The sequence below is a fragment of the Neophocaena asiaeorientalis genome, unplaced genomic scaffold (genome assembly GCF_003031525.2).
Source record: "Neophocaena asiaeorientalis asiaeorientalis breed wild unplaced genomic scaffold, Neophocaena_asiaeorientalis_V1.1 scaffold62, whole genome shotgun sequence".
Taxonomy (NCBI): Eukaryota; Metazoa; Chordata; class Mammalia; order Artiodactyla; family Phocoenidae; genus Neophocaena; species Neophocaena asiaeorientalis.
Genome location: NW_020175191.1, coordinates 5,606,560 through 5,617,667, shown reverse-complemented (window position 1 = coordinate 5,617,667; position 11,108 = coordinate 5,606,560). Strand labels below are relative to the sequence as shown.

Below are 11,108 nucleotides of genomic sequence, written 5' to 3'. Positions count from 1 at the left end.
GCCCCCATTAAAAAAAAAAAAAAAAAAAAAAAAAAAAAAAAAGTTATTTCTACTGCTGCTCCCTGCCTTATCTAGATCCCAGAAACAAGAGTGACAGAGGCTACGAGAGCACGAGGGGACTCCGGGTAGGCAAGAGGACAGGCTGGAGATGAACGCTAAGAGCACTTGTAATACGTCTAGGCCTTATGGACGAGCGCTTGGGTCAAATCAACACTGATTGGTTTGTGCCTGGCCTTAGTTGTAGAAATGCCCAGAGTCTCCTTGGCATGTGTGGAGACGGACATCCGTGAAGTTAAAGACGGTATATATTTAAGCCTAGGCCTGTGACATCTGACATGGAAGCTCCAGAAGGTTTCATGGAAATGCTGCAGCGTGAAAGAGGCGCTCCCAGCTATGGCAGCCCATCTAGCCCACAGACAACTGAACGGCACCCTCCCCCGACCCTGCCGTGGGCTTCAGAACACAAAAGAAACTCAAACACGTTACAGCATCCCTTTGATGACAATGTGCCGTTAACCGGATGTTACCCCAACGGCCTGGATCTTCCTAGTGACCCTTTCCAGCTCAGGGTCAGAGACCCAGCCATGCGCGGTGGACTGACTGGTGACAGACTCCAAGGGAGGTGTGTATGGGGCACAAAGACCCCTGCCGTCCCCGGCTCCTGGCCCAGGGGGGGACCCATGTGCCTGTGGCTGCGATCGCCCACACAAACTCTTCTCCTCCGTGTACAACTGAGGGCACTTTAAGCAAAAAGAAACTACTTCCTTGCCTATAGAAGCTTAGAGAATTTAAGCAGAAGTGAAAGTAGATGGCAACACTCATCATAACATCCCATCCCACCTCTTCCTTCATCTAGCTGACGGAATGGAAACCACAGCTCTGGGCCTACTTCTTTTTCTCCTCTAAAATGAAGGTGTAGAGGTGTGTGGGCAAGCAGGCAGAAAAGTACTCAGTACAAGGCGCTTCACGCCCACTCCCATTCATCCCCACAAGCACTCTGAGGAAGCGACAACTGTGCCTTTTCCACAAAGAATAAGGATCAGGAAAGATTCAGCAAACTGACCCCAGATCCTCAGCTCTGGACCTAATGTTCTGACTCTTGGAACTGGAAACAACTTGCACCGAGGTCAAGTTCTGCCACTGGTGGGCGGCAGGCGGGGGAGAAGGCAATAAGCTCTTAAGCTACAAACCCACACGTACACTGGGATGACCAGAGCTCACTGCTACCAGAGCGATCTTTTCTAAAACAGAAATGGTACTGGTCTTATCCAAAAAAAAAGAAGCTACCTTCTGCCAACTATACGACTGGGACGCCTTATCTTCCCATCGGCCCTTATCCCCACTGTACACGCTAAAGACAGCAAAGCTTCAGTCAACCAGCCTTTACTGCCTGCTTGAGTGCAGGCTCTTCCTGTAGAGACGGCCACAGCCAGGGGACACCAAGTGTGATCAGATGTTTGGCCAGGTGCCCTATGAGCCACCAAACTATTTGACAGTGTCCCAAACAGGCAGCGAAACAGTGCTGTAAGTTCATCTGGATCAACCCATCCGGTTCCTACAACAAGCCTGTACGCGAGATACTATTTCCCTACTTTCACAGGTGGGGAAACTGGAGAACAAAGAGGATACACACGTTGTTAACTGTTCAAGGACGCGCTGCTGGGAAGTGGCAGAAATGGGACTTAGGAGGCTTCCTAGGTGGCAGGCAGCTTTGGTATCCGCGTTGGGGTGAGGGCAGGGCTTTGAAGGTAAGCTGGTTGTTCAGGCAGTTGTAGGAAGGAGATAGCAATAAGAAGGAAAAAGAGAAGAAAGGTATGAAGCTTTGTTATCAGAGGGTGGGAAAGAAGCTGGCTAGAAGTGTTAAGGCCCCCTGCGTGGAGTGCCGCCAGCAAGGCAGAAGCATTTAGAATGAAAGTAACTAACAACTGTCAGTACAGAAACTCTCTCCCTCAAAACCATCATGGATTTGGGGGTGTGTCCAGCCTGATGGGAGCCACCAGAATGAACATAATTAAGTGTAGTCATGCGAATGTTTGTTGTAAAGGAACAATGGCTGAAAGATGAAGGCCTAGGATCCTCACTTCTGAGGAAGCTCCAGGATACCAGCCAGGTTGGGAGGCAGTGGTGATCTCAGAGACAGCAAGTCCTGAAGGGAGAGAGAAGCCAGGAGTGGAAGGAGCTGGGACAGTCAGCTTACTGGGCAAGCATTAAGAGGAAAAAAATAATAGCACAGGAGAGAGCTTTTAGGAATGGGCTGATCCTGGTCTGGACCTGCAACTAAGGCACATGCCCTGCTCACAGAATAAAGGAACAGCTGCTGGGGGTCACTCCGGTGGCTGGAAGATCAGGATTGTGAACCTGCAGATGAAGCAACAGAACAAGACACTCCCTGCAGACAAGACGGTAACTTTATCAGATCCAAGAACAAATAACCCAACGGGAGCTGCAGAGAGAAGGCAGGTAGATTGGCAAGAAGTGATCAGGACCCCAAGGGCTGGCACAGGAAGGAGAGCTGGAACAGACTTGAAACAGAAACAGCCTGGAACAGACTGACGAAGGCCTGCACGTTGAACCTCAGAATGGACACCTGCTCCTTTTCCCACCTGTGTGCAGTCTGACCCCTGAGATCCTTTCACCCTCGAGAGAGAGCCAGGGACTTGGAATGACCACGGACTTGATATATGCTGCAGCAGATAAGGGGGCAAAAAGGAGAAAAACCAGGGTCAACAGGGATTCAGCCTTCTGCAGAGAAATCCTCCCTTACTCCTTGAATTCCTAGGGAGGTGAAGGTCAAAGTCATCTAGGACCAGAGGGAAGCCTTTTGTCTGCCAGCTGCTAGCCCCTCGGCAGGGCCCCCGGCCCACCACCTGGGAGGAGGCCACATTCTGGAGACTCTCCCCGCTGCCCCCAAACACACCACGAAGTCACAGATAACTGAGACGCACGCCTGTGGTTCATGTACCTGAATAAGAATTGCCATTAGTAGACAGCCCAAAGCAACAGAACCAGATAAAATAATGCCTTGCTTATTAAAAGGACAAGAAAATTTATCCTTTGTTAACTTTTTACAAGAAGTTATGCTTACAGCTGCTCACTCAAACACCCACAAACACACTCTACCTCAGTCCGAAGATATAAGTGCCCCATGCCACAAAGCTGCGCCTGGGGAAAACTGCTCTCGTCAGTGACACAACAAAGCCCGCAGGTGGTCTTTTCTCACTCAGCTCCAGCACATGCAGCCAGAGGCCTCAACCTATTTTCTCAGGGTTATCAGCATCCTCCTAGCCATTCAGCACTGATGTGTACCGGAGTCTAAAAATTTGGTTCAATTCCCACGGCAACAGGGATGCTGCCTGAGCCAAAGGCAAAGAGTGTCCCAGACGGAAGCAGAAGCGGGAAGAGAGGCCAGTGCCCCGTCGCTCTGCCCAGGCTTTCCCAGTGGGAGGGCCCTCACAAGCGCTCCCTCCCCACTGATGCCAACATACAGTCCTCACGGTTATCAATGCCTGGGCCCCGTCCACAGACACCCGCCCTGAGACGACTCCAAACAGAAAGCTCTTTCCTGTCTTTCAAAATAGGACGCTTAAGTAAGTGTGGTTGGAGAGATAACGCTGGAAGAACTCATGCTGCGGCAGCAAAACAACGTGAGACAGAATAAAAACACTGTCCCGGATGTTGTAACAGGGACGCCACAGAAGTTCAAGTGCTTAAAGGAATACCCTGAATCGTTGCAAATGTAAGTATTAACAAGGTCAGAACACAGATATCTCTGGATGGGAGAGAGGCATAGAAGCCTTGACTTTTCCAAGGTGTCAGCATGATTAAGTGCTACATACTCAACTTGAACTGGAAATAATCCTTGTTGCTCCTGGGTACCTCCCTCCCTCCTACCAAATGCCTGTTTCTAAGGCAGAGATGTTACTAGTCTGAACTCATTTAAAGAGATCCCCAGAGCTGGCCCTACAGTTTGAGAGACTGGCTAGGCTGAGGAAAAATAGGACAATTCCTAGGAGACTTTACTGTAAAGATGAACAAGTTTACATACAATCCATAGGGTTTAAGGGCTGACAGCCTCCAGGTTTTTATCAAGGGCTGTGTCCACAAACTAATTTACCATCTAACTTGCTAGTTCAGAGCTTTGAACTGTTGTTAGTTGTCCAAAATGAGGACCTCAGTCAGCTAAAAGCCCCACCTCATCACCAGCAGCAACCCGTGGGCCTTATCAGGAAAGAGACAAGCGCTCTCAGTTGCTCAAATGTAGCATTTCTCCTACTTTGGACACATACCCCCCTTTATGGATACCTAAGCATGAGCTGCCTCCATTTCAGTGAGGATGCTAATTACACATACGGTTCCACCCCAGTTTTAGTTTTGCATAGATCCTTCCCTGCAGAGTTAACTTTCGCACAGCAGGTACCTGACCTCCAGGTACTGAGCATGGTGGCAGCCCAAGTGAACATCACCAGGCTCAGTGGTCCTTCTGACATCATCATAAATACTGCTAAGAACAGAACTCGGGGGAGAAGGGCAGGGGAGGGGGGGAAGGAGTGGAGGGGTAGGATTAAAGTGAAGGAGCAAGGCCATGGAGTGGTAGCTGTTTCTGCACCGACTGCACCTGAGGAGGCCAGACCACCTTGTCTTTGGTGTCTTCACCTGTGTGAGCCGCACAAGCCATGCATGTGGCTCACTGGGATGCTTGTCATCAAATTAGCATTTACCGAGTCACGTGCTGCTGTTACCAGGCATCTTGTGGACACCTTTTACGTGAAAGTTATTTTCTCTACCATTTTCAAATTTTAATTGTCGATAAGTTGTTAGAGTCCTGGTCCCCTGCCAATCTCAGAAGATTTTATCTTCAGTTCTTCGAAATTCTATTACTACCTTATGATTATTCTCTAGGAAACTATAGACAAACAAGAGAACAAGCATTGGACTAGGACTCAAACATCTTGTGTTTCAGCGTCAGGTCTGACTCACACAGTGAATGATTATCAGCAAGGGGGCCACAACGACTGGGCTTCCTTTCGTTCTTTCAGATATCTGAGTGCCTACAACATTCCAAGCACTGTTCTAGGAGCTTACGGTCTATCGGGAAGCAAGAGACCGAGATCTCTGCCCCTGCAGAGCTTAGATCCTATAGTTCCTAGCTCATACTCTTCCTCCAAAACCTCGTGTTATTAACTCTTGCCTCCCACACGAGGAGAATCAGGATTTAACAGTGAAACATTTTTGCAGATGGTCTAGATCTGTGCCACCCAATAATGTATCCACAAGCTGTTGGGTGCCTGAAATGGGACAAGTCCAAATTGAGATGTGCTGTGAACGTAAAATACACACTGGATTTTGAGGATTCCGTACGAGGGGGAAAAACGTAAAATAACTCATTAATGTTTTTATATTGATTACAAATTGAAAAGATAGTATTTGACATGATGGGTTAAACGGAATTATGCTCACCTGCTTATTTTTACTTTTTAATGTGACTACTAGAAACTTAATTGTGACTCGTATCTCTACTGTCCTTCTTACAGTGAAGAAACTGAAGAGGTAGAACCTAAAGAAAGAGGCAGTGGCACTTCCAGGACCAGAACCCAGGTGTCCTCACAACTAAAGCAGCCTCAGAAGCAGGGAGGGGATAAGGATGAAGACAACAAAGGGTCTGGGCAAGGGAGATAGCAGCAGCGCCAGTGCCCCACCCAACACCCCCAGGGCCGGCACCTGGACACACGGCAGGCGCCCAGTTCGCACCCACTTCATCTCCGCATGTGGGTCAGCAACCTTCCCAGGACTGGCCAAGCCCACACAGAGTCAGCCGGCTGCGGTGGTCCTGATGCCCACCTCCTCAGCCGTCACAGGTCAGGGATAAACAGGGTGTGTCTGGAGGATAAGGGGTAACCAGCCAGGCGAGGTAGAGGATTACCCCTTCTCCCATCCTAGTAAGGGCTATGCAAGGTGAGAGGAGCTTATGACAACACGACAGGGTGGGAGCAGTTCAAGATTCATGGATAATTTTTTTCTCAAAATGTGTTTACAGGGAGCAAATGAAGAGACAGATATGGAACTTTCTGCGCTCATCCAATTTAAGGTAAGGTTTGAAAAAAACTAGAAAATAAGGTACAAGGTAGAACTGTAAAGAAGTACTGATGAGAAGAGGTGTGGGATAAGGGGATCCCCAGATGGGGTAAGATCAGACGCCTCTGAGAAGGGTCCAAAGCTGGATTAAAATAAAGTTTGGTGAGGAAGAAGGAGCATTAACTTGCTCAAATATTTGAGTGTGTATTCCATGAGGCAAGGTAGGTCAATTAGGAAGGGAGGTCAGGAAAGTATAGAAGGTCAGAAAGGTACAGGTCCTCAAAGGAGCGCATCTTCTAGAGGGAGGGGCAGTTCCCGTGAGTTCTTAAGGTGTTTGTCGGAGGTGCCGGGACGGAGAGCTGGCCAGAGACAGGGAGAGGCGCTGGGCTAGAGCTCTCATGGAGCTGCTGTCTGCAGCCCTAAACCAGGTCAGCGATGGCAGCGGGAAACAAAAAGTTAAAAAGAGAAAGACTCAGCAGACCGAGCACCCAAGTGAATGTGGAGAGAGAGAGGCTGAGTGTGCGCTGCGAGGCTGTGCTGGGGTGGATGGGCAGGGGGAAGGGCTCGAAGGGGGCGGGGCTGGAGCTCAGCCTGAGGGGTTTCAGCTGTCGGCCAATTAGTCGTCACTGCTCCTCCTCCAAACCTACACCAGAGGCCTCCGTTTCTAAAAAGGCCCCGAAGCCACTCAGCATTCTGGGCCCGGAGCTTGCGATCCAAAAACGTGTGCCAGCACCTTGGCCCATCAGGACGCCATCTCCTGAAGTGTGCTTCCCTCTCTGAGAGGAATGGCAGTCGGATGCCAGCAGAGCACTGGATCCAGTTAACAGGCACACCTTCTGAGTGCCAGGTCCTACACTAGGCATTCAGCAATGAGCACAGACCCCTGCCTTCCTGGGGCTCACAGGCCAGCGGCTGCAACAAACCGGCAAAACCCAAGTGCCTCAAGGACATTCTGAGGTGGACCCAGCTCCTCTTGCATCCAGAGCATTTCCACAGGCCTTTTCACATACCATCCCCTTGGCCTGCTTGGCACCTGGCACAAACTACTACCTAGGAAGCACTTAACCACTTACGGACTCAGTCACTGTTATCCAAGAAATAAACACTTTACACAGTTGCGTGACCAAGACTCCCAAAGGCTCTGAGACTAAAAAACATCCTACACAGAGAGTTGCTTAACATCAGCAATTATTTCTTCACATTAGTTTTTCCCTATTGTTCCAAGAGGTTCTGCAAACAGTTCTAGAACAGGCTACAGGGCCCAGCTGTACAAAATCTATTAATTCTAAACAATTCATAAGGCTTCCTTACACAGTTGGGCTACACAAAGATGCTTCCTCTAAACCATTTAAATTCCAAATATAAGCTTCCTTATTAATGCATGTAGTGAAAGGATAAAAACGTTTGAAACCAGAAGTTCCAGAAGCATCGCAAGAGATCAGCACTACTGCTGTACCCAAGTGGCTTTAAACACATGAACATTTCTTTAAACACAGAGGTGTCTGCTTCACCATAATACTGCTTATGCCCATTTATTTAACATGTTACAGTCAAAACACCAAGACGGCAGAAAGCATTTTTCTATATCGCCTTGTTTACCTCAGTGACAACACATAAAAGCAATGGACCTTATCTAACCAGAGTAATGTTTTATCCCAAGTAACACCTCAGACTCTGCATTGCTTCCCTTTAAACCCCACCCCAACCCCCCCCCCAATAACAACAACAACAGATACACCCCAGAGCCCCGTGTGAGACCGAGAAACCCAAACACAACATCACAAGTTTAACTTAACTCATGAAACTAGTCCCGGGCATCCATAAGACGTTTTCTCGGCAACACAAAAAGGGTTTACCACATCCGTTCGCTGCTCTTGGCTTGTCATTCTTTGGTGACTGACACCATGCACACAACATACCAAAGATGAAAATGAAGACAGGGTACTACGTAGTTGAGCAGTTGAAAAAATAATGGCATTTTCTAATTTTGTATCGAATGTGCCCAGTTTCTGGCACTGGGAGAACAAGGACGCTACAGTCCACTCTAAGTTATCTTTACTGCTGGGCAGTTCCTTGGACTCTCAGAAGTGTGAGGACTTCTCTGTTCTGATGGGCAGTGCGTGACGTGCACAGTCTGGCCTGGCCTTGAAGACTGGGGGACGCAGGCTCAGTGCGGCACTGAGAGGTGGGGCTGGGGAGCTTCTGCAACTCAGGATGTGATTTCGGTGGCTACTTGTACGCACAGGCGAGCTGAGCACATTAGTAGGCAGAGCCATAGGTGCTCAACCAAATCACGGTCATTCTGACAAACAGGCCAAACGCCAGTCCTTTCCTTCAGTTACCCCAACTTAATCTCTGGATACAAGGCAGGTATTGTGGAAGAAATTCAACATAAAAAGTGCTGCTGTTCGCTCTGTGGACACACACTAACTTATGAAATTAGGGACCTTTGTTTGGGGTAACAATTTAGAGGCCTTCTGGCAGAGAAAAAAGTTTTTTTTCACTTTGATGTTAAATTTACCCACAGTTACCTGAAAAATTATATATAATATACCAAAATCTGCTTTCTAAAAACTCTTTATTGAGAATAAATGGACTCTAAAGATGTGGGTATATCTTAAGACACAAGGTTTCAGTTATCTCAAGTAAAAGCTTGACTCCAGAGATACTAAGCTCTCCATCTTCGCAAACAAGAATGTCAAAAGGCAGAACCCCTGCTGGTCCAGCTCAGAGCTTCCCTGAAAGGGAAGAGAAAAGTCAGCGTTCTCTAGTCCCCACCCCAACCCCTTTGATGGCAGGGTCTCACTAGCCCAGTAACACCTCTGGGGGTTTAAGAAGGCACAGTTCCTGGTAAGCGCTCCTACCACCCTGACGGCTGCCTGGCTTGCTTCCCTGCCAAGTTACTCACGTTGAAAAGTTAGTGTAGCCAACAACGGCCACTCACTTCCCCCCTGCAGGGCAGCTGGGACAAGCCAGAAGTCTACTTCAGGAGGATTTAATAATCTTCACTTTATTTCCTGGGGAGGTTCAGGCTCCCAACCCACCTACCAAATATCCTGAATACCAACTGTCACAACACAAATGATTACAAAGTCTTTATAAACGCTTACTGTAATAAGTGCACTTGAAGAGTCCACGGTTTGCATGTTGTAACTCCATAACAGATAAACAAACGTTAAAAGGCAGCAGGTCCCTACTTAAGACAAAGATTTAGTCAGCCCTGCAGAAGTCTTCCTCCGGACAAAAAAAAGGGGGGGGCGGGGGAGCGGAAGGGGACCGAGCTGATCCTTCCCGCGGGGTCCAGCCCTAATATTCGGTTCTAGTGAGCCCTGCTCAAGTCGCGTTCTCCAGAGAAACTCGCCAGGCATTTCCCCGGAAGTCCTCCCTTCCTTCGAGGTAGCGTCGTTTTGTTTTCTCCGAGCGTTCTGCGTTTAGGTGTACAGGCTACCAACCTGTACTCGTCAGGTTCGTCCCCCCGCTCCGACTCCCTCCCACCGCCGCGATCTGGACTGCGACACCTCCCGGGCACCGTGCCTCTAAGCCGCCCGCGGCCCCGCTAGCCGACTCCACTTAACGGCCGTGGCTTTCAGACTACAGGTTAAGCAAGTTTCACTCCTCAAAGGGGAGGAACCAGGTCACCGACGCAGTATTCCTGAGAAGTTTCCGAGAGGAGCGCAGCGCACGAGTCACTCGCTTGGATCACTTTGCGGCTCTCGGTGTCCCCGGTCTAGTGCGAATGCAGGAAAAGTTAGGGATCTCCGCCCTCTCCTCAAAACCCCGGCCCAGGTTCCGAGCCTGGGGACCACCCCTCCCCTCCCCGGCCAGATGCAGCCCCTGACCGCCGCGTCTCCAACTGCGCCTTCCGAAACCGCCGCCTTCGAATTTGCGCCCGGCCGACCGGCCGAGGTGTGAGCGCCCGCGGGAGCGCCGGGGCGAGCCCGAGAGACCGCACGCAAGGCAGGGGTGGGGCGGGCGCCGTCGGACCCGGGGAAGGTGCTGAAGGCCCCCATCACACACTCTTCGGCCGCCCGGCCCGCGCCCGGCCAAAGCGCAGCCTGCGCGATGCGCGGAGCAGGAACTCGCTGAAGTTTGCCAGCCCCGGCCGAAGTCTCTGGAAAGTTGTAGCTCCCTCTCGGATTTTTTTTTTCAGCCTGCCCTCCCGGGGGAGCGAGGGGCGGGGCGGGGCGGAGCCGTCGCCCAAGGGATCCTTCCGCCTGGGCGCTGACGGCGAGGGCAGGGCGAAAGGTGCCCTCTGATTGGCTCCTCGGGTGAATGGTTGCCGAGAGACGAGTAAATCTTCGGCGGCTAGAAGGGGCCGGGGTGCCAAAGGGAGTAGCACTACGCAGGCGCAATAGAGAGGGGCTGCGTCGACACCCCCTTAACTTTGGAGCTGCTGGGACTCCCTTCCTTTCTGCTTTTCACTACGCTCTTTTCTGCCATTCCTATCACATAACTTCTCCACCACCCTCCACATCCCGCCCAAGTTTTTCCCGTCTCTATTCCGCTCCCGCGCAGGCCTGTTTTTCTTTTGCTCCCTTTAGTTCTCTCACCAGGAGTGGGGAGTGAAACCTCCAAGCCTACCTCCGACGTGTGTTTTGAAGTCGGAAAAAACTTTTGGTTTCTGAGCGGGTCGAGCCTTCCTGATTCCCCAAACAAATTGGCTGGAGGTCATTGGGGAAAAGGCAAGCACAGTTGGTTCTCCGGCGTAGTTACCACCTGTGTGCAGTTAGTGGGACTAAGAGCCGTGAGGAATCCATCTCCAAGTCTGGCAACCGTGACAGCTTCAGCCCGACTCGGAATGTCACAGAGCTCAGTTGTGTATGTTATACAACATGCAGGCGGGGCTTGGACACCGTCCAATCACTCCATAGCAAATGGTTTCGAGTCCTGGTTCTAAATTCAGATTAACCTGGGTTGGAATCTACATTCACCACCTAACTATCTGTAAGGCCTTGGGCAAGTAACTTAACCAACCCTTCATAAGTCTCTGTTTCCTCACCTGTACGGTGGGACTAAAAATGGAACAGCTTTTTAGG

The 11,108-nt window shown here is 50.1% G+C and overlaps 1 protein-coding gene and 1 long non-coding RNA gene across 3 annotated transcripts in view; both read right to left on the bottom strand.

Annotated features, from left to right (window-relative positions):
* TENT5C (terminal nucleotidyltransferase 5C) overlaps positions 1-10,781 on the bottom strand; it is an 18,278-nt gene extending 7,497 nt beyond the window's left edge. Inside the window, exon 1 of one of the 2 annotated variants that reach the window (XM_024764832.1) lies at positions 10,654-10,781. In XM_024764832.1, the coding sequence (XP_024620600.1) occupies positions 10,654-10,744 (91 nt within the window). In that variant the 5' untranslated portion in view covers positions 10,745-10,781. Of the gene's footprint in view, positions 1-9,715; positions 9,722-10,653 lie in introns of those variants that run through there. The other variant, XM_024764834.1, reaches the window with a different exon arrangement.
* On the bottom strand, positions 8,634-9,707 carry LOC112413018 (uncharacterized). Its single transcript, XR_003005880.1, has 2 exons — positions 9,183-9,707; positions 8,634-8,810 (listed from the first exon to the last, which is right to left on the bottom strand). It is a non-coding gene; the product is annotated as an uncharacterized LOC112413018 (long non-coding RNA).
* Positions 10,782-11,108: the final 327 nt, after the last annotated feature.